At 43.3% G+C, this 23243-nt stretch overlaps 1 protein-coding gene across 1 annotated transcript in view; it reads right to left on the reverse strand.

The window, feature by feature from the left end:
* Nucleotides 1–23243, reverse strand: part of MICU1 (mitochondrial calcium uptake 1) — a 129110-nt gene that overhangs the window by 20838 nt on the left and 85029 nt on the right. Inside the window, exons 9-10 of the mRNA XM_083740715.1 lie at nt 10785–10922; nt 2997–3105 (exon numbers count right to left, since the gene is read on the reverse strand). Of these exons, the coding sequence (XP_083596841.1) occupies nt 2997–3105; nt 10785–10922 (247 nt within the window). The remainder of the gene's footprint in view (nt 1–2996; nt 3106–10784; nt 10923–23243) is intronic.

The raw sequence follows: 23243 nt of genomic DNA on the forward strand, positions 1-23243 counted from the left end.
ATATGTTGGCAGCCTTCCCCCTTTATACAAACCCGTGCTTTTGCTGAAAGGAGGTGGGTGGTAGAATTTAACGAGCAGTTTGGTGGTTCTGCAATAGGAAAAAATCTCTCAAAATAATTTAGGTATGTTTCACCCTTCAACATGTGACCCTTGTTTTGTTATTTGTATGAAAATTGGGAAATTCGTGGAAGGGAATTTTGGTTGACTTTAGAAAAAATGTTTTAAGAATGAGTATTGATGTATAAGTATTGATGTTTAAGTTTGGATAAGGCAAAATTGGTTTTTTAAAAAGAACTAAATTAAAAGAAAATAAGGTTAGCAAAAATAAATTGAGGAAATGGAGGAAAGAGAAAAAGCAAAATAATATGTTAAAATAAATTATTAAGTTAAAGTTGAGAAATAAGTAATAAGGATTTGCTGAGCTAAGAATTTGAATTGGAAGGTGTGAGGAGGTCTGAGAAATAAGTTAAAAGAAAATAAGCAATTGAAATTTTATGTGTTTTTAATTGTTTTTAAGTTTTGTATTTTTGTATGTTTGTTATTTTTTTGTTTACTTTTGTTTTTGTTTTATTATAGAAAATGCTAATAAATATTCATTAAAAAAAACATAACAGCATGTGACCCTTCTATTCAGAACTGTAGGTCTTGGAAGAAAAGGTGGTTCCATAGATTTAGTACTGTAGTTGCCAAACCCCATGGATGACCAAAAGTATTTTGATGGATAAAGTTCTCTGAATGGTTGCTATTCCGCTGATAGAAATTATACCTTGAAGGTTTAAAAAACTAGACTCACACATCATCCCATTCCTACAGTCTTCCGCCCATCCATGGTGGGGGCAAATGTCAGCTATGGTTCAAGGATGGAAATGGGGAGCAGGCAATAGCACTTTATACTACTCCCTTCCCACCCACGCATTTCGATTTATAACATTTCTAAATCTTTACAAACAAAGTATGCTACCTTGGAGGCTGGGTGGGAAAATGATTTATATGGCACACATAGATTGTGTTTAATGATCAAATAAAAGGTACTGTTTCAATAATCAGAAAATCTATTTCTAATTGAGCACATTACTGGGGGGAGGGATATTAGCTTCTTTTGTTATTTAGGTATTTGTGTGAGAAACAGCAAGCATAGCCTTTCCTTAATTTAATGGAACTACTGACTTGTTTGGGAGATCCCATTTACAACCTTAGGTAAATGTACCATGTTATCAAACTGAAAAGATCTTGCCTGTATAATGATATAATAATAATCACCATCAGAGGTTAACTGTCCCGAATCCTGAATATCAAACATTAATATTGCCTTTGCAAAATTGCACCCAAATCCAACTTCCTTCTTCACAAGCTTCAGTTTTTCTCTGTTACGCCCACATCCACTGACAATATGGAACACTCACACAGAATTGGGACAGTGTAAAATATTGATGTTTACATCAGCATGAAGTATGCAAATACTGTTGTTTTTTTATATTATTTATATCCACCCCATTTCTAGTTCTCTCTCTCTCACCGTCTGAAAATCTTGTAGCAACTTTTGGAAAGTTTAGGACAATCCACTGCAGCATAATTTAGCGCAGAGAACAAAATTGTGCAGTGAAATTTAAGTTGATCTGCTGCAAATGAAATCACTTATTCATGAACTCCGTTGCAGACATTGTCTGTATTTGCTATGCTAATATGTTCTGGATGGGAAATCGGGACGCTCTACGTTTTGTAACCAGTGCTGCGACAAAAATGGCACCTCCTCTGCAAATGGGAATCCAGAAAATCCAAGCAATGACCACACAGAGACCTGGAAGAGAAGCATGTGAGCACGGGACTCCCAAGTCATAACATGCTCATAACCTCCAGGTATAGGGTGGTATATCAATTCAATAAATAAATAATAAAATAACCATATTGTCTCCCAGTCGTCTGGAGATGCCAAGGGTCAAGTTGGAGCCAACCTAGTCACAAATATTTAAGAGGTTACAAATTACGGTGAGTGTCAAGATGCTTTGTCAAAACATCCCTAACTTGGACTGCAATATAACAAACTACACAATTCATGTGGTACAGACCTTCCTAGAGTGTACCACTTAGACTGCAGTGCCTGTCTCCAACATCCTCTGTCCATGAACAAAGCACAGGGAGGGGAGTTTCAATTAATGCTGCACAACAGAGGAATCCAGTACAATCGCACCTTGGATCTTGAACGACTTGCAAGACAAACATTTTGGGTCCCGAATGCTGCAAACCCAGAAGTGATTATTCTGGTTTGTGAACGTTCTTTGGAACCCGAACGTCCGTTGTGACTTCCGGAGCTTCCAATTGGCTGCAGGAACTTCCTGCAGCCAATCGGAAGCCACGCCTTGATTTCCGAACTGTTTTGGAAATTGAACGGACTTCCGGAACGGATTCCTTTCGACTTCCAAGGTACCACTATTCAGCAGTTGTGCTAGTTGAATCTCATTGTGCAACACACGCTTGCACAACATCCTGATGGTACAAAACATTATGTCAGCAGAATAAGTAACTTTAATGCTACATTGGATGCAACCCTATCCGGGAACACCTTTTTACAAATCAGCATTTTGTATTGGTACAATAAAATACCTTGAATTCCAAAAGAAGAGCTAATTTTTCACCCCAATCCATCTTTGAATGTTACCCTGCCTAAAAGAGAGCTCCTGGCATGTACAAACTAGCACAGGAACAAGATGGTTTGAATATAAACTCTTTCCCTGATGTGCTGTTTTTCTACAAGCAAGGAACACCAGTGCTATGTCACCTCCAGTTGGCAGAGCTGGTAGATCAGACTAGGTGGCCTGCAAGGGCTAATGTTCCGCCAGCCCTTGAAAAAAATATGTATCTAATAATGATTTCATGAGTTTTCAATACACTAAATATCCCAAATATTGTAATTGAAGGAAGGTGTGGTGATGTGAACATGCATACCTGGCCTCCCTCTTTAAGAAAATACAACATCCGGGGCATAAAATATTCCATACCTTTATCAAGAGATGCTCCAGCCATGTGATAAAAGCTTAAAGCTGTATCCACATCATTTATATTTTTCAGGAAAGTGAAGAAGCTCTCGACCTCCTCAAATGTCAGGCCCTGCAATGGGAATGAATTTGCTTTCAGACTAGGACTTGAAGAAAGAGGAAAAAGGACAGTGAAAATGCAAGTGTTTTAATTATCACCATATTCCCCCCTTTTTTTGGGGGGCCCAGGGGGCTGTGAGAACTTTGAGAAAACATGGAGGCTCAATGCAATGTGTACTTACTTGCAAATCATTCCTACTTCCTTTAATGGCTTGTACCTTAAAAATTGCAGCCTTAAATATGTGTGGAATTGTCAGAGCTGCCTCTAGGTCCCAGCTCACAGAGGACCAACGCTAGGCTGTCGTAATGTACAAAAGTCTCTATTGAAGTTCAATTTCCATTTCAAAGCCGCAGCGTGCAGCCCTACGTCTTAAACCCTAGATCGGCGAAGTCCCGTCTGAGTCTCCTCCCCTCTGACACCAGTTCAAGATCCTAGCCCTGCTCCACCTTTTCCGCTGCTCTCTCCTCCTCTGGGTCCTCCTGCCCGCTGGGGCATTGCCCTTTCTGGACTCTTCCGACGCTGAGTCGCTTAGCTCCTCCCCCTGCCTCCGGCGGGCTTTAGGACCCGGTTCCCAATCCTCATTCTCTGCTGTCCCGCGCTCCTGTACATTTGAACTTGCCTCTCGCGCCAACCCAGTGACCTTTCTCCTAACCGTTACACTACTTCTGTCACTGCTTCCCTCTTCCGTGATACTGGCCGGATCTGACCTCCCCTCTGTTGTCCGACTCTCCGATGGAGGCGTGGTCAGCCCTGCCTCGTCTTCTCTCCCTGGTGGGGAATGCACTGGCCCCGATACTTGGGACTCTTCCCCCCCCACTCTGCTCTGGTGGGGAAGCTGGTCCTGATTTCCAACTACTGCTCTGGGAGTCCCTGCTGCCCCCTTGCTCCTGGGGCGTTCCCCTTGTGAACCCCCTACCCCTGGCCACTGGCGCCCCCTTCTGTGAGTCTTCCGATTCGCTGGAGAGGCTCATGGAATCCCTCGGCCCACTGTCCTCTTCTCCTTCGCTCCCCTCGGATTCTTCCCCTTCGCTCTCCACTCCTGAGCCCCTGACAGGAATGATGATTCCTGTGGAAAGCTTCATCACAACCAGCACAAAACAATCATGCTAAATGCCGTGTTTAGGCTCCCCCAAAACCTTGCCTGCTCCAAAGGAGGAAAAAAATAAGGCATTCTCTAGCAGCACAAAATGAAAACAACTTTGATTACTTTTGCTTCTCTTAAGAGGAAGTGTCGCTGTAACCTTCCTCATGTGGAAAGCAAGGCTTCGCTGACAGAGGTACATAGGCGTATAGCTCTGCAAGAACTCAATGGGATACTTCTATTGCCCTTTTGACAAAGTGTGGCCTCAATTGCACAGGCTCCCTTTGTGAGGGCAGTGAAGAGGATGGTTTTCTCTTAGCATTTGATGGTGGGGGAGACTAGATGGGTCCTTCCAGCTCCACGATTCTAGCAGGCGTAACTGAATTAGAGGGAATAAATGGCTTGGATGACAGGAGGCGCTACCATAAAAATAAATCTAGTGGGCCATGAAAGGGAGAGGATGAACTTCCAACATTTCTCCCCAAATGTTCTCAGCGTCACTTTCTCCCGCAGGTAACACAAAATTCAGTCACATCAATTGGCTGGAATATACGAGGTGAGATGGATGAGTGGTTTTGGCAGCGTTTCCTGGGACCCAGGAGATCAACAGAAGGGAGTGCTGGCCAATCTTTGCTGCTTTAAACTGTAACACTGGGTCTTGAATCAAGTATAGAAAGGCAGCTTTTTTCTTCTCCCCTTCAAACGTATTCAGAGACAGAGCAAGAACAGGAAGCTACAGGGCAAGTTTAGGGAATCAGTGAGGAGAGAAAGGGCTTTTGCCAGGAACTTTACCCCTGCCTGCATGCCTGGTACCAAGACGTGAAGCCTGAAAAGCAGCATAATGCTGCTAAGGGATCATAAATAGAACTCGGCCAACTGATGAACTTGTCTGAAATGCTATTTAACCGAATAGAATGCCAATGAGAATTGTAAAGGACGCCATAGGTTTAAATGTGTTTTCCTAGTAAAACCTTTTTACTTCATTGTAAAGAGCTTTGATGGGGTGATAAATAATATCGTAATTTCCTAGATGTGAGCCTCAGAAACACAAGCAATAAATGCTTTTTTCAAGCTGGTCCCACCGCTACTATATTACTTCAGAAGAGCGAATTTGCTGGTCTAAAGCAGCAAACACAAAAAACATAATTAAGATACAAACTGGTAGAAGAAGGAAAGGCTTCCAACCCCAACTGTCTTAAGGAGAACTAAATAAAAAACAGACGCTTAATAGTAAAGGTGGCTTTCTCAACAGGACTTCCCATGGGAACCAAAATCTGCTCAGGAGGTTTCCCCAACCATTTCAAGCAATTTTGAAGGTTGGGGGTGGCAGAGGAAAGGAGACGAGTGGAGGAATTATGGTGCATGAGTGGAGCTACAACATGGGATACAAATAGTATCAGGAATTTATGTTTGTCACCAACTGTCTAGTTCTGTCCATGGGTAGCTTTCAGGACTGAAAACAACACAGCCCCAGCCAACGGAGTGTATTCTGCCTGTACCTTTTAGTACCTCAACAACACAGTGGAGAAATCTTCTTGCACAAAATAATAAAAAAGCTACTATTCCCAATCATCTGGTGGATTTACCAGCTTCCATGCTGGTAAACAAACTCTCCAATTCATGGCACCAATGTGCCTGGGGTCCATGGCTGCCATTTTATGCTGCTGACACATCACTGTGCAATTGCTCTTGTGAGATAAAAGAAAGGTAAAGCAGTCTTTCTTTACTGACATTTTTTTTCTTAGATGAAGGATCTGAACCAAATATGACTTATCCTGGCTACAAACAAGCATTTTGTACATACGGACATCCAAGGCAGTACTTGCAAAAGTACTTTTTGCAAGGGCAACCAAATCCAGACAATGAGCTGGAAAGACAAGAACTGAATGTGAGCAAGCACTATCTGTGATGGATGGCAGCTCTAATTTAATTAGTTACTGCATAACTCTGCAAAAAAGCTGTCAAAAGTTTGCTGTGTGATGGTAAACACAACTGGCTACACTTGCAACTCCTGTATCCACTCTAAAGTCCTTCCTAAAGAACAATTTGCTCCAGGGGTTACTAATAAAGTGGCCTTCCAGGGTACAGCCTTGAGCATTTAATATCTGTTCTTCAATCTCAGATGCTATGCCATTTATAAAGAGCTTTCTTGTTAAAACAGCACATTTTGATCATTACACAACCAATGCTTGGGGACAACAAAGAGGTTGCGGTGGACCTGTGCATTAAGATCAATTGTGCTAAACGCATGGAGAGCGTGGCCATCTCTCCGATGCCAAGTGAAAAAAAATATCTTTTTTTCTTCTTAAAGTCATGTTGCTTTTCTCGCTCCTTTAATGAGAAAAGGGACTTGACCACTTACCGGAGGTCATACACTTACTTTCCCAGCCCCACACCTTCACGTGTCAATTTCACTTATTCCTCACATACACAATTCAGTGTTACCGTACTTTTCCGTCTATAAGACGCCCCCTATTTTGGGGGGCTCAAACTTAAGAAAATGGGGGAGGGCTGCCCAGAGTTGTTGAGCTTTTTTTTGGGGGGGGGAATTGACCAATTTTTTTTTTGGGGGGGGGGAGAATGCCAAACCAACTACCACTCACCCAACTTGCAAATACTAACAATCACAAGCAATGCAAACCAAAATACCAAAACGGCAGCCAATCCAAACCAGCCCTTGCCGCATCCGCTAATAACCCACCCATTTCACAAAGCAGCAGCCAATACATAGCAGCCCTTGCAGCAGACACCATTCACCCACACAGTTGCTAGATCCTGCTCGTGGATGCAACCAATCGCCCGTCCCCCCTCTGCACTACCCATGTATAAGACGACCCTTCCCTTTTTACTTTATTTTGGAGTAAAAAACGCTCATCTAATACAAGGAAAAGTACAGTATATCAACATTAATCAAACGTACCTCGAAACCCAGGGACACAGAAAGCAAACCATGGTTAACATCAGACAGATATTAATACCTAACCATCATAAAGAGATAGAGGAAATGTAGATTCAAGAAGGGAGATGTCCTCTTAGATAGGGTTGGAAAACCTGTGGCCCTCCAAATATTGTCCCTGGCTATTGATCATGGCAGCTGGGGCTCTTGGGCATCCTTACTCTTAATGGCCAAACTAGCATCCTGACTGCAATGGTCCTGCCGGCACTAACATAGTCACATATGTTACAAAAATATTCCATAAGAAAGAAGCAGGGGAAAAACTAAAAAAACTGGAAGAAAGTGAGAAATGTATTTCCAGCTTTGCAAACTAGGCACGCTATTGCCCCAATGACTAAAGTATTATTTTGGGAGAAGAGTAGTTATATACAAAGAGAGGAGAGCATTTCCTGACACAAAGCAAGCAAAGGAAAAGACACGTTAAGTGACTTTAAGGCTCTGGCTAATCCAGAGACAGAAACATTAATAGCAGGGATGACTTCCAGGTATTAGCTGATAATGAATGAAATCACACATGTCTTCATCGTTAAAAGCAGACGGGACCTCTTGACAGTCCTGAAAAAAACATGCAATAATTGCTCAAAAGGACACAGTCCTTCCTACAAACTATTAATGAACCACTGTTCCAGACAAGTGCCCGGAATTGGAGTATTACTGGAGCAATATTTTATTGACGCTATAAAGCTAAATGGACCTTCTGAAGAACTGAAGTCATCACTGACACTGAGACTCTACCAAACAGTCAGGATGGTTAGCCCCAGTTTAGAGAGGCACATTTTGTCTTGGAGGCTCCCTTGCAAAAACCATTCAGGCTTAGAGATGCCGGGAAGAATATATTTCAGGCATCATTAGCCTCCACTAGTTTTACAGGATGATCCCCAGGCGATTTTGCTAGTATCTGACTCAGTTTAGTAAAATGCAGCTTGCACTGGCAGAATCTTTTAGGCAACGGAGTCATAGCCCAAGTTATTTTAACGAGGCCCCAATAAAAGCCTGTTTTGCAAAAGGCTTTGGCATGCTTGCTTATGTCATGTTTTCCCACAAACAACTTTGATGTGAAACTCTGTATGTTATGATTAGAAGATGTAGGTTAATCTGCATTAATGTGCAGAGTAGGTGTGCCTTTGTGTGCAGTTAGCTAACACATGTCCTGCTGAACAGTCAAGAGTTTCCAATCTGTGATCCAGAGGTCCCACATTGCGGGAGGAGGAGACTTTGCAATGCTAGAAAAGCTTCCCTGAAAAGACTTGCCTAATATTGCAGGGGAGACCTGGGTACATTCTGAGTGCTCTCAGTGGATGATAATAAGACCCAATACAGTGGACGCTTGGGTTGTGAATGTGATCTGTGCAGGAGGCACGTTCACAACCTGCAGCGTTCGCAACCCACAGCACCGCATCTGCACACACGCAGGTCATGATTCAGCGCTTCTGCACATGCGCAAAGTGTGATTTAGCACTTCCTCACATGTGCGAGCGTCGAAACCCGGAAGTAACCCTTTCCAGTACTTCCGGGTTTGGCGCGGTGCGCAACTCGAAAATGCACAACCTGAAGCGTCTGTAACCCAAGGTATGACTATATAAACTTGAGTTGGTATCTTAGACTTAGACTATACCCCGATTCCTTTGCAGCATGCAAAAATTCATTGGAATAAACTCTGGGTATCCTCAGCAGACATGCTGATGTAGAAAGGATAGCCTGGAGCAAAGAAGTTCGAAAACCTTTGTCTTGGACTAAATCCCAACCTTCTGTTTCTCTCTCATAGGCTGCTCTTTTTTTGCTTTGTTTTCTGGGAGTGAGCCCCACTGAAAACAGGGTGACTTACTCTTGAATGAACGGGAAAAGATGTGCTCTGTTAACAAATTAAGTATTTATGTCAATGACTTCATCGATTCAGCTGCTTTTGAGCTTCTCTCCCTAATCTCTTTGGCTTGAAACCTGCACCAAGTCTCTCGCTCCCTGACGTGGTTATTTTCTTCATCTTGTCTCCAGCAACTGCTCAGACTTTCCACTAAAGAAATTCCCCTTATTGACCATTAGTTTGTCACATTCAGTACTGCACACTCTCCGTCTTCCCCTCACACCAACTCTACCTTTTGCTCCTTCTATGACCTGCAGTCTATCATTGCAATGGCTTTCTTTGAAAAACACTGTTCCTTTTTTAATGGCCGTTTTCAACTATGTATTCTCAACTCTGATTTGTTTGTCCCACAGTCCCATTCAACTGTTTGCTCCATAATCTCCAGCCCCAGCTTCCCTCTGAACTCACTATCTCTGTTCACACTCTTGAGTTGCTGAGCCCCTTCAGAGGAAGTAAACATATCAGTCAAACTTCATGCCATTTAAAAAGTCCATTATCTCTTCTCCTCTGGCCAAGCACCATCACTACGCCTCCTCCTAGGCCAACCCATTCATTCCAATAATCCTCAGAGCCTTTTCTCTCCCTTTTATATCATACCAAAGCCTATTCCTTCCTCCTCCCCATCCTTGGACCAAGACCTCATCACTCCTCCAATTCAAAAAAATGAAAGCTCTCCATATTTCTCTTACCTCTGCCACAATTTTTTGAGGTGTCTTAGGGTAAACCTACTGTTGCCAGGCCTCAAACCTGACCCCTTGAATCTTCAACATGGGAATAATTTTGACTTGGTTTGAAGGCACACTAAGCCAAACCATGGTCATGTTGTTGTCATGCCAGGCTTAACTACCCTAGGGCTTGGACTCAGGATTGCCAGTCGTCCAAATCCAGTCTCATGGTTCAGCTCTCTCCAGACTACTCATGAGATGTAAATAAGGTTTGTTCTTCATTTATGGGTTGCAGTTTGTTTGGGAGAAGCTAAGCTAGGTTCAGAAGAGGTGACCTCAGTGTGGCACAGCAGAAAAACCACTGGGGAGCAGCGCAGCAGCTACAATCTGCTCCCTCAGGGGGGATGGTTGCACTGGCCAGCTCTGGACCCCACCATCTTGATATATTCTCTACTTGGAATTGGATTACAGCAATGGAAAAACAAGAAATGGCTTTTCAATGCAGAAACAGAGGTTCTTAATCAGTTCTCATTTTGGTTTAATTGTTACGTGCAGATAATAGTTAATCAGAAAAGAAGCACTACAGGTCTCCTAAGGAACTGTCAAACCATTCTTGTGCTGCCATAACTGAGTACTTTCATTAGCAGATTAAAATATGTCCTTTCACTTTTAAGTGTTTTTATTCAAGGTCTCTCAGCGTGCATTTAACTTCTGCAACAGCTCCAACCTCGTTCCCCCCTCAAAATTATGAGCCTACTTTCCATAATTTATTTTCCCCACATAAGTTCATAATATATAAATGACAAATTACCCAGTCAAAATGGATAATTAATTCAAGGTCACGCCAGTGGTTATGCATCTTTCCCCAGTTAACTCGGGCAAAAAAAAAGAACACAGGGGTCTAGCGCTATGCAGAAGTGTGAGCTTTGAAAACCAACATGTAACCCCTCCATATATCCCCCCCCCAACTGTATGGCCCCATTTTCTTCTTGCCACGTATGACCAAACGGTGGTGATCCATATGATTATCCCTGTCAGAGACATGCCAGCCCACAATCCAGCCAAACATTATTTGCGCTCACAATAAGTCGCAGCCTATCTCCGTTCCACTGCCCAAAGGCTACTCACTTCTCCATCCTGGAAATGCTTCTTGAGTTGTTTCAGCATGAGAGTGAGCTTTTTCGATTGCACTCCACTATAAGCCAGAAGCATGCTGCCAAACTGGCGCTCCGTGATCCGGCCATTTACTGGATCGTGCCTTTCAAACTGGAACAGAAAAGGAACAACACCGATTTGTCAGTTTCATGCATCAATAAACCACAACTTTTTGTGTCCTTTCATGATTAAAAAAAAAAATTTAATTTTTGCTGCAGCAGTAGCGGAGATAAGTCGACCTTTCACAATAGCACTCTACATTTCTCAATTATCCCTGGAAAGGAATCATTCCCTTCACAATTCCCAGCAGCCATGTTAAAATGCTGATTTCCATTTTATAGCCAGGTTTTCTAATGGGGGGTCTCCATTAGGTCTCGATTAGCCTGGCATGTACAAGTAATTGTTTTCTTCTAGTGTCTTGTATTTTTCAGGACGTAAGGCATTATCTTATTAAATACCACCACAAGGGTCTTCAAAGACGGTTTGCTTGGATTCTAATGGGTATACATGGTTTTATAATCGGTTTTGGTTTCTAAATGAATCCAATATTTTCATTCATGCTAAAAATGTGAAGAGTATTTTCCCTTCGCCATTAAATACATTATGCATAACAAGCCTGAAAAACATGGCATTCTACACACTGATGTGTAGTCAGACTGCTTTGAACTAGAAGTGCTAGGATAAAGAGATGGCGGTTCCTTCAAGGCATCTTTCTTCAGAAGGAATAAGTCAGAATTTCTGACGAAGACTTGGTCACATTTTTCAGATGTCACAGCCAAACATGCTGTGAGCTCCTCCGTATTTCATTCTGAGTATTCAACCAGCACAGTATCAACCAGCACACTGATTCCCTTCTTGACTTCCTGGCCTCTGGCAAGCATAGTTTGCTGTGAGATCTGAAGCAGGTAAACAATGGGTGTTATTAACCACAATTTCTTTCCAAACCGGAGTTTTGGGTGTGTGTTCTTTTTTGTATATTCTGTTGTTGTAAATCACCTTGTGTATAGTAATATAGAAAGGCGGTATACATAGTAAAAGTGAAATGAAATAAAATGAAATGATGACTCTAAAACCTATTTAAAACTGGCTTCCCAAGTATTGTTAATATAGTATAATATGGTATAGTTTGCCTGATCTGGATTTCCTGTTTGCTGCAGCTCAGGAAGTGGAGAAGGGAACGTGCACATGTTCAATGCTTCCAATATTCAAATATTTTGGCTATGACACCTGAACATGAACCTCAAGATAAATAGAGGCATTTCCTTCTAAACACTCTATTGTAGGGACTGTGAAGAGAATCAGAACTTACAGGGTTAAACAGTTCTGAGTGACGTCTCACATTCTGAGGCGTGGCTATATTCACAGAGGGGAGTGTTTTCTCTGTGTCTTTTTTCCTTTCGCTTTTGCGGCGAGGCAGCAAGATGTGCGCTCTCTCGCCGGGCTGATTTATGAGTTGTTTTCCTACACGATTAAAGACTGTTAGATATAAGCAAGAACGCTTGAGTGCAGTTTGAATTTCATACACACACAGCAACAGTTTTCATCCGCTGCGGAAACTCTGCTACAGGAAGCTGACGGAGAGCTTTCCACAGGAGTCCAGTGTGGCGCAGGGAAGCGTGTGGGCTCCATCCAACAGCCAGAGGGACCAAGTGTTTCACATTGATCCAAATAAGTGCAATGATAGGTGCATGTTGTTGTGGGAATACTGGAGGAAGAATGCAAGGAATGTATAGAGGACATCTGTTTAAGCTGTTTTCTACCACATGCATCAGGTGAATGAGCCTCAGGCTCACATGTATTCTCAATCCCAGGCTAATAAATTCATATTTACTTGGACAGCTCACTGAACACACATACTTCGACTGAAAGTGGAACGCAGAAAGCAGACCTTGGGAAATCCCGAGTACAGGTGAACTGGGCACTGTGTGATTTCCAGTCATATGGAGAAAGACAGGTATGAATTCCTATTAGGCCAAGACTTGTTTCCCTCCAAGGCTGGGTCAGGGCCAGTGCAAGTGCAGGACATTTTGCTGCCTGAGGCAGAACAGCAAATCCCCTGGTCATGGTGCATAGTACAGTACTCAGGCTGCCCAGGTTATTTCGGCACTTGAGACAGAAAAGTCCTCAGGCGCCTCTCCGTGGGAGCTAAAACAGAACTATCATAAATTAAGTAACTTGTTAAGAAATAATTTGTTGCCCTTTTTATGACATCCTAAATCAACTGCCTCACTCTGTTAAATGGTAGGGAGGCAGAAACAGGGGTGGGTACAGTCTCCTTGTACTGTAATGTCTAGAGTTACCCTAGATATTTTTCTAATCCATTGTCATTTTTCTAATCCATTGTCATTTTTCTAATCCATTGTCAAGGAACAAATATATACAATGAGTGGCTGTGTGGTATGTTAGGGTTGCCATATTTCAAAACGTGAAAATCCGGACATAAAAGTTGTTAAGCTTCCTTTTTTTGCAAAGTTGTTGTTGTTGCTAACCAAAAAAAGAGGTTTTTGAGCTTTTTTAAAAAGGAAAATTACCAAAATCTACACTTCTGACATTGGTTGCCATATATCTGGATTTTCCCAAACTTTTCAGCAATTTCTGCCGGGACACTGTTTCTGACGACCTAGGCTACGTCTAGGAAATTCCGGATGTATGGCAACCCTATTGTATGTTGACATTTTCACACAAATTATGAAATAACCTGTTACTATCCAGCACCTTTCCCCAATAACAAGAGACCTTGCTCAGAGGTTACCTGTTTTCATGTACTTGACACAGAAACTCATTCTGTCTTAGTTTCCAGTGCCACTCATTTTAAAGTGCGGCTCTTGAATGCTATACAGATGAAAGATTAAGAGATACTCGAGGACTACCCGCTCTCTAAGATTAGGAGAAGAAGCCCTTCTCTGTAACCCACCTAGAGTGAAAAGGATGCTTGACAATGGTAACATGAGATAGGGCTTTCTCAGTGGTTGTGCATCAATACTAGGAAAACTCTTGCCTCTCAAAGTGCACATGGCACTCTCTCTGGCTGTCCTGCCCCCCTCCCCCCGGCTGGCTGGTAAAGACACTTTTATTCCAGAAGGCTTTTGCATTCTAAGGTTTATCTGTGAAGATTATTACTATCTGTAGTCTCTGCCACTGTTGCTCTGAAATGCATTTTTAATGTGCATTTTCTGTACCCTTGTTCACATACTTTTTTGTTTTCTTAAATCATATTTGTTGTATGCTACACTGAGTGCATGCATGGGCGCTAGAAGGGTGGAATAGAAATTTTTACATACATATCTTCAAAGCAATCTATTGGGGCCACTCACCCTCCCCAATTTACAATATGAACAGACCTAGTGCATATCCGCTTATTCCCCTTAACAAGGAGGCAGCAAAACATCTATCAGAGCTCATAAATTTACACAAAGTAACACAGCCTTTTAAATCATTTTCATAGGTGTATTTAAACACAAACACCAAGCATTGGTTTATTACGTTTACAGCCACATGGGAGCAATTAAACAAAAACTGCTCCCAGAGTTGTTGTTTTTTTAAATAACTTTTAAAAAGAGAGAAAAGGACATCCATCACAACTATCTGCAGTCACAATAAGCTGCAAGATAATGTGACCATTAGTACCTGAAGAGCAATAACTGTGTCCTAGACTAGCCTATAAAAGAAGACACAATAACTCTAAGTAAGTCTTAAAGTAAACTATAAAACGAAATAATATAATCCAAAGCATAAAGTTTTCGCCATTGGTATTCACGCAGTCCTTTCAGAAAACTCGCCAATGGAGACACAAGCCACAGAAATATAACAAGCCCAGTGCTAACCTGACAAACTGCTCTTCAAAAAGATCCCTGCCTTCATGCTGTTAGAACCTCTCTGGAATACTGCTGTATCATTTAGACAGAACTGCGTAATAACCCAAACTCACTCAAGCAGATGGCATTTGTCACTCGATCTGACAGCATTTAAGGTTTTCCCAATTTCAGAGGTTCACCAGAAACTCAAAAGCAAGTGCCCGCTGTGCTCATCAAAACAGAAGAAGGCTGCAGTAAGCATGCTACATTTATGGCTTATGTAACCGGCAACCCCAATGCACTCTGTTTTGGCATAAAAATACATCAACTGTTTTCTATACTTGACAGGAGAAAGCCAGAAAATCCCTTGGTGGTCGCCATGGATCAGAATTCTCTGGATGTGTAAAAAGATGGCTCTTTTTTTACCACATGCCTACAGCTTGATAGGGCAGGTTAAGTATTGATGTTTCAAGAGAGAAATCTGGGATTTAAGAGCTCACCTGAGCCTTCTTCTGCTGCATGAAGAAAGGCAATGCTTTGGAGTTACCCCCAAGTGAATAAAGAGGCCTGACTTCTAAAATAAATAAATAAAACAGTATTCCTCAGCACTCCTAACTGAGCTCTGTTGCAGGGGCAAAAGAACCGCCTCAGGCTGTGTCTGCCTGAACTCTCCACTCCTGCCATTCTGCTCCAGCACAGAGAGCTCCTTCAGAAGATGTGTTTATTCAACATCCATCCAGATTTGCTTTCACAAAGCTTACAAAGCACTGCCTATATGGAATGTTGTTCAGATCTGTTTATACTGCAAAAGCCTGCACTCTGATTTGCTAGCAGTGTGTTCACACATCTTCCTGTTAATCATTTGTTCATCCCACACTTTTCAATGCAGTTCCCCATCACTTCCCAAGCCTCAAAATGCCTGATTTTTTTTTTAAATGCTAGGGCAAAATAGCAATTAAATTTGATTTACAGTGGTGCCCCGCAAGACGAATGCGTCGCAAGACGAAAAACCCGCTAGACGAAAGGGTTTTCCGTTTTGGAGGCGCTTCGCAAAACGAATTACCCTATGGGCTTGCTTTGCAAGAAGAAAGCCCATAGGGAAATCTCCGGGGACCTCTTTTAAATGCTAGCGGTGGGGAGCAAAGCCTTCCCCCCCCCTCCAGCCTTCAGAAGAGGTCCAGGAAGGCCGGCGGGGGCCGAAAGGCTTTGCTCCCCACCGCCAGCATTTTAAAAGCAGTCTGGGATAGCAGGGAAGCGCTTCCCGCTATCCCGGATGGCTTTTGAAGGCAGGCGGGGGGGGAGCAAAGACTTTTGCCCCCCGCCCGCCTTCAGAAGAGGTCCTGGACCTCTTCTGAAGGCCGGCGGGGGGCAAAAGTCTTTGCTCCCCCCTGCCTGCCTTCCCGGGAGAGCGAAGAAACGCAGCGCTGCTCTCCCGGGAAGGCAGGCAGGGGGGACAAAGGACCTCTTCTGAAGGCGGGCAGGGGGCAAAAGTCTTTGTCCCCCCTGCCTGCCTTCCCGGGGGCTTTTAAATCGCCCCGGGATTCCTCCGCTGTCCCGGGGCGATTTAAAAGCCCCCGGACGGCTTTTGAAGGCAGGCGGGGGGGGGCATTTTAAGTCCTCCGCTGTCCCGGGGTTTTTAAAATGCTGGCGGGCGGCAGCGAAGGCTTCGCTGCTGCCTGCCAGCATTTTAAGATCGCCCCGGGACAGCGGAGAAGTCTCCGCTGTCCCGGGAAGGCAGGTGGGGGGGGGAAGCAAAGACTTTCGCCCCCCGCCGGCCTTCAGAAGAGGTCGGGGGACAGACTGTCCCCGGACCTCCTGGTCTGAAGGCGGTTTCCATAGGAACGCATTAACTGATTTTTAATGCATTCCTATGGGAAACCGTGCTTCGCAAGACAAAAAACTCGCAAGACATAAAACATAAAATATCAGAGTGGTGGCGTACAACCACAATATATATATATATATAGAGAGAGAGAGAGAGAGAGAGATAACCCCATTAATCCACTTTAAATGTTCAAACTTAAAAGTTTTGGGGGCGTTTAATCCCTTCTGCAAAATACTGAGTCTTAGATTCACACCATGTGAGGCATGACTGGTGTGAAGCGGTCCCTAAGGTTGCAATCTTAAGCTTACTAGGGATGGAGATCTATTGGACTCAGTGGAGGGGATCTATTTCTGAGTAAATAGGCTTAGGATCATGGCGCAAACAGAGGACTAGAAATTTGTGCCAAGGAGAAGCCATGAAATAAAGAGGAGTAGCACATAATCAGTTTCACACACACAAACATTTTTAAAATACAGATTGAAAGGAGAGCTATTTGAAGTTCAAAATTAATCTAGCGGAACCCAATGCTTCAATACGCTGAATGCAAATACTTCATAAAAGCACTTAAATATGTAATAAAAATGGCTAGTTATATAGTTTCCCCAAGGAAAGTACTCCTCTGTGAATAATCAAACCCAATTTATTTTCTGAGGTAGTATTTCTTTTTTCAGTTATCTTCTTTCTTTTTAGAAGTGCCCTTGTAGGCAGTTAAAACACACACACACACACACACACACACACACACACACACACTTGCCCTGAGATCAAACCTCCATTGAGACTTTAAAGAATAAAATGTAGAGACCAGGGACAATCTCTTTTCACTAAAAGTCTCCCCACCACTACTGAATAAGAAACATTAAGGAGCTTTCCAATTTTGCACAAGATAATGGTGATGAGCCAAGGCTACATATAGTAAAACAATATCATAATAAAAAAAATGATTTTTCAATGTAGCTTTTGTCCTTTTCTCAAATGCTTATCAGCCAATGGGCAAGGACACTTAAGAAAAGAGGGGGGAAATGACAAGCTGGAACTCAATGTCTCCTCTTTTTATACACCAACATACTTCTGATTAGTGAGGAAACTTTCCCTGAAAGCACACTGAACTGTAAGAGTCATTTCTTAGACTGGAAGGAGGCAACCCCACAGAATCAACTCATGCAGAGACACAACAGGCAGCTTTCTCCAGAGACAGGACATTCCATGTGAATCACTCCTGGTGAAGAAATGTGTGACCCAACCATACCCAACATAGGGGTGCAATGGAAAGGCCCAACCTCAACAGGAGGCTGATTGTAAGGAGGCAAGGTCGGAAGAATGAATCAATTAAATAGGCATGGCTTTCAAGATATCAAATGGCGTCCCCATTACGTACTGCACTCCATGAACCATACTGCTGGAGATGACCTGCATATACACAAGTACAAACCTGCCTCAAAGTTACTATAGGTCAGAGATTCTGGTTGCCTAAATGTGTGTGTATGTGTGGCTTTTTGCTGTTGCTTTAGTTGAACAACTGGGAATCCCTTGCAGATTTACCGGAATACACTGTTCAACACAACCTTGAAAATATTAGCTCTGAGGTTATGTGATGGTTTATTTTTTATTTTAAAAAAAACCTGTATTACATTGTTGTTTGCCACATTAGGATCCCTTGGGAGGGCAGAATAGATATCAAACAACACTGAAAACCATTCACCAATCTGTCTTCTGCTCCCACCTGCTGAAGAGGTACAGCAAGCTGCCTGGGAGCCAGCAATTATTTAAATTTCTTGCAACATTCTTCCAATGCCAGCACTGAGCTGGGGAATGGCTGAAACAGGCCTGCAAAACCCCACAAAGACTGTCAGCAAACCCAAGGAAAAGGATTTATTATTTGTCCTTTGCTCCTGTCGTCTATCTCCAAGGAACTGAGACTGGCATCCATTTAGAGCCCTGCTTGCAAACACATGTTGCTTAAGAAAACATAAGCTATTTCACTGTAAAGACATGTTCAAAATAATAATCCTGGAAGCTTGCTGGTGTCAGAGGAAGTGGGCCTTGAAGAGGTGGAAAAACAGTACAGGCAAAAACACTGAGGATGATGGATTCGATTTAGATGTACGAGCATCAGCATTTTTGAACATCTCCTGCCTGCTCTAATCATTATAAAACAGCAAAATCAGGGAAAGCTCTCCATAGCTGGGACCAGAACTACCCTATAAAGCAAAATAGTTCTGCCCCAATAGCTCCTGTTTCAATTGAGAACAACAGAATTTCCAGGAGACTGGCTGCAGTGAGAAGATGAAACCCAGCATAGCACTGTGGGAATGACATTTAATTTACTTTATACTCCGTAATGTCAATAAAAAGCAAGGGGGAGAAGTGAGGGGGGGGGGCAAGGCACCATCTTGAACAAAGCAATGCAGCCTGGAAAGGCATTAAGCTGGCAGTTGCAATTCTGGGCTTTGCAGAGTTCAAAAAGCAGATGAAAATTCTTCAGCCAGGCAATGCAAAGCAACAAGATGTCCCAAGGATGCTCGTGGCAGGCATTACAAAGCAATCAGTTTGTCCCTTCTTACACTGTGCTACGGTGGCAGAAGGGGAAAGCCTCAAAGCGATTGTCTAAGACAGACGGGGGGGGGGGGGAATGTTTTCATTATTTCCAGCTGGACAGTGATGCCAGAGAGCAAAGATTAAGAAAGAGTTTCCTGATAAAGCCACCGCTTGCTATTTCACAGGCATTCATGGCTATAGGAAAAGGTTGCATTGGACGTGACAGGAGATGGGAACAATAAATCAATGTTTGTTGCATGAAGACAAAGAGCCGGAAATGCAAAAGGTTGCATCCAACCAACTTTTCCTATTTGTGCTTCTGCAATGGAACTTCCCTTCCCTCCCCTGGGTGTCCTCTTAACCCTCTGGAGCAGATTTGCTGCTGGGGTGAGGGGAGAGGAGAGGGGAATCAGTTGTGCAAGCCCTTGCACGCATGGAACATCTTGGTTGGGTGCAACGCAAACAGGTTTGCAGCTTACCATCTGGGGATGTGATAATATGAGTGTGATGTGAACCCCTTGAGAGGGACTGTCGTGGCCTTGAACGGAAGAATAACATTACTTCTTGTTATTGTTGTTGTTTAGTCGTTTAGTCATGTCCAACTCTTCGTGACCCCATGGACCAGAGCACGCCAGGCACTCCTCTCTTCCACTGCCTCCTGCAGTTTGGTCAAACTCATGCTGATAGCTTCGAGAACACTGTCCAACCATCTCATCCTCTGCCGTCCCCTTCTCCTTGTGCCCTCCATCTTTCCCAACATCAGGGTCTTTTCCAGGAAGTCTTCTCTTCTCATGAGGTGGCCAAAGTATTGGAGTCTCAGCTTCAGGATCTGTCCTTCCAGTGAGCACTCAGGGCTGATTTCCTTAAGAATGGATAGGTTTGATCTTCTTGCAGTCCATGGGACTCTCAAGAGTCTCCTCCAGCACCATAATTCAAAAGCATCAATTCTTCGGCGATCAGCCTTCTTGATGGTCCAGCTGTCACTTCCATACATCACTCCTGGGAAAACCATAGCTTTAACTATACAGACCTTTGTTGGCAAGGTGATGCCTCTGCTTTTTAAGATGCTGTAACTAAATATAAAACACAAGTTCCACCATGCTCCCTATATGCTACTTTGTACACCTCTCCCTTTTCCCCATACTCCAAGAACCTTTCACAGCATAGGCAAATTCATTGCCACCCATCCCTCCCTCCCTCTCAAACCAATGTTTGAGATGATGTCATTGGCCTGAAGCATGAGATGCCGAGACACAGAGTGCCTTCGAACAGTGCAGCCACCTGCCCCCCCGCCCCACTTTCCAATCAGAAAGTTGCAGAAGCCCCCAAATGAACATAGGAACTTCCCCTATCTAACCCTAGTCACAACACTGCTCTATCTAACTCAGTGCTGTTTCCTTTGATTGATAGCAGCTCAAGTCTTGTGCAAAGGTATGTTCATGCCCTGCTACCCAAGATTCTTTAACGGAACACTGCAGAATGAACAAGGGGTGTTGCGTTCTTGTGCGGAGGCCAGGCTTCCAGGAGAAATATGCTTGGCCACTCTTGGTATGATCCAGCAAGGCTCTTAACATGGGATGTTATGCCTACAAAGCATGCAGTTTATCACTAAGCTACAGCTCCTGGCCAACATTTTCTAACTTGCAGACCTGCTGTGCTCAACTCCTGCTGCTGCCAATTGCATGTGCTTTTGGACAGTTCCCAGTTTTGACTGCATCGGCATGGGAATGGCTTTTGAAAGTAGAAGACTGTTTAGATGCTTTCGAAAAGTAAAAGATGTCAGTGCGAAACATTAACAAATCTGCATAGTGAAACAGATCTCTCTTTTTAAAGAAGCTAATATTTAAGTTTATTCAATAAACGAGTAATTATTTAAAATTTAATTTAAATATTTTTATTTTAATAAAATTTAAATAACATAAAAATAAAAATAGTTATTTAACATTCAATTTGCTTCAACCATGTTCAATTTACCATACAGAACACAAAGAAGGTAGTGCCATATAGAACATATTTTACAAGGTGTAAAAACAGAACTATGAGCTGAATGAGAAGCAGTGAGGACAAGATAAGAGAGCTAACTGGTAGCAAAGGTGGTGAAGATCCAGTGAAGGGTTTGCTCAAAAAGAAAAGACAAAAAGTTTTGAAGAGGGCAAGGGAAATAACTTGTCATAAATCCTTGGGCTACATCCAACATTTCTATCTCTTTTCCTAACTCCTAAAGACCCCTTTAAAAATAATAATGGGCAGTAATAGGGTTAGAAAGTATGTCTCCTGAAGATAGCAAGATCTTCATGGATGCCAGGTGTTTGAGGGATATTTCTGACCTGCTACTGACCTTGCAAATATGCTGCAGTTTGGAACGGAATGATAGAATTAATAGCAGCCTCGGGCAGTTTCTGGCACCTTAATGAGCAATTAAAAAGGTTATGTAAAGAAGCACTGCACCTTAGCTTTCAAGTCATGCATGAAAGTAACTTAGTCTGGAAGAAGTAATCTGCTGCCACCCCCCTTTTTTCTGCAGGCTTCTTCTCCTGTAACCCTGGTTAGAGAAGGAGGGCAAGAAGTTTCTGGGAATGGGAAGTAGCAGTAAGTGAAGATTATAAAGAAAGATGAGACAGAAAACAGAGTACTTCTGAAACTGCAATTCATAAACTTAGCAGCACATATGAGACCATCAGAAACAAGATCTAGAAGTGATTCATGACTTAACCTTACTTTCTATTACTGCTACACAGGGCTAAGTGACCAGAAGCCTTATAGGTTTTCCTTCAGCTGCCCAATTGGATATAAGAAAAGTTTGTTAAGGGAATTGTGGCTGTGGCAACTGTTGGTTTTGGAGACGGGTTTAAGCTGTGATCATCCAAATTGAACAAATGTATCTCTGCTTATTAAGCCAATATATGAAAGGGTATTTTGCTCAAATACACAGCTCCTTCATTCCTCCTTCAGTGGCACAAGCAATCAAACCAGGAAGTCTCTAATCAACCATAGTTTCCTGTGTCCTCCAAACCAGGAAGAAGACCAGTTTCTGACCAGGCAAGGATACTAAACCAATTTATAACTGTGGATTAATATGCTGCCTTTTTCTGAAGCTGGTAACCATGGTTTTCTGGTTCAGGGAAAACTATGACTTGCCAGCTTAACTGCTTGTGCTACAAAAGGAGTGAAAGGGCTATGTACATGAGCAAAAGACTCTTTCATATATCGACTTAATAAGCATAGAATCAGACCAATGTATCTTAATTCTTTCTCCCCACTACACATAGGCGCCGACTCCATGGGGCCTGAGGGGGCCCGAGCCCCCTCAAAAATTCGTTTGGGGGGGCTCCGCCCCCCCAATAATTTAAGAAAATTATTACCGTATTTTTCCGGCATTCTGCCTCAGGGTCTTACTGCCCACCCTGCTCTGTTTCCTTGCTGTGTTTGCTCAAACGGAACAAAGAGCAGGGAAAGCCCCTCCCCTCCAGGCAGAGGGAAAGCAGAGTGTGTCTCTGTGCTCCGTGCAGGAGGGAGAGAGAGAGAGCGAGAGAGAGCGCGCGAGCTGGCTGACTTGGGTGGGTAGGTGAGGGAAAACTTTTGCCTTCCTTTCCTCCCTCCTCCTGTTATACCCCTCTCCTGCATTCTTAGCCAGCTGCTTCTCTGCACACCCCTCTCCTGCTCCGTGTCCCTTCTGTGTTTTTCCTTCCCTCCCCACTTAAAATGTGGTTAAAAAGCATGGATCCACATGGATCCTCAGGATCTTTGCATTGGGTCAGCCCAAATTCACCATCAGATCACATAGCATGTCCATGGCTACAGCCTGCCCCCCAAAAATCACGCACCCACTGTTGCCTGGGGCTGCAATGGTGCAAAAATGTGGTTAAAAAGCATGGATCCACATGGAACCTCAGAATCTTTGCATTGGGTCAGCCCAAATTCACCATCAGAGCACATAGCATGTCCATGGCTACAGCCTGCCCCCCCAAAATCACGCACCCACTGTTCCCTGGGGCTGCAATGGTGCAAAAACGTGGTTACAAAACATGGATCCACATGGATCCTCAGGATCTTTGCATTGGGTCAGCCCAAATTCACCATCAGAGCACATAGCATGTCCATGGCTACAGCCTGCCCCCCCAAAATCACGCACCCACTGTTGCCTGGGGCTGCAATGGTGCAAAAACGTGGTTACAAAACATGGATCCACATGGATCCTCAGGATCTTTGCATTGGGTCAGCCCAAATTCACCATCAGAGCACATAGCATGTCCATGGCTACAGCCTGCCCCCCCA

The sequence above is a fragment of the Podarcis gaigeae genome (genome assembly GCF_964106915.1).
Source record: "Podarcis gaigeae genome assembly, chromosome: 5".
In the NCBI taxonomy this organism is placed as follows: domain Eukaryota; kingdom Metazoa; phylum Chordata; class Lepidosauria; order Squamata; family Lacertidae; genus Podarcis; species Podarcis gaigeae.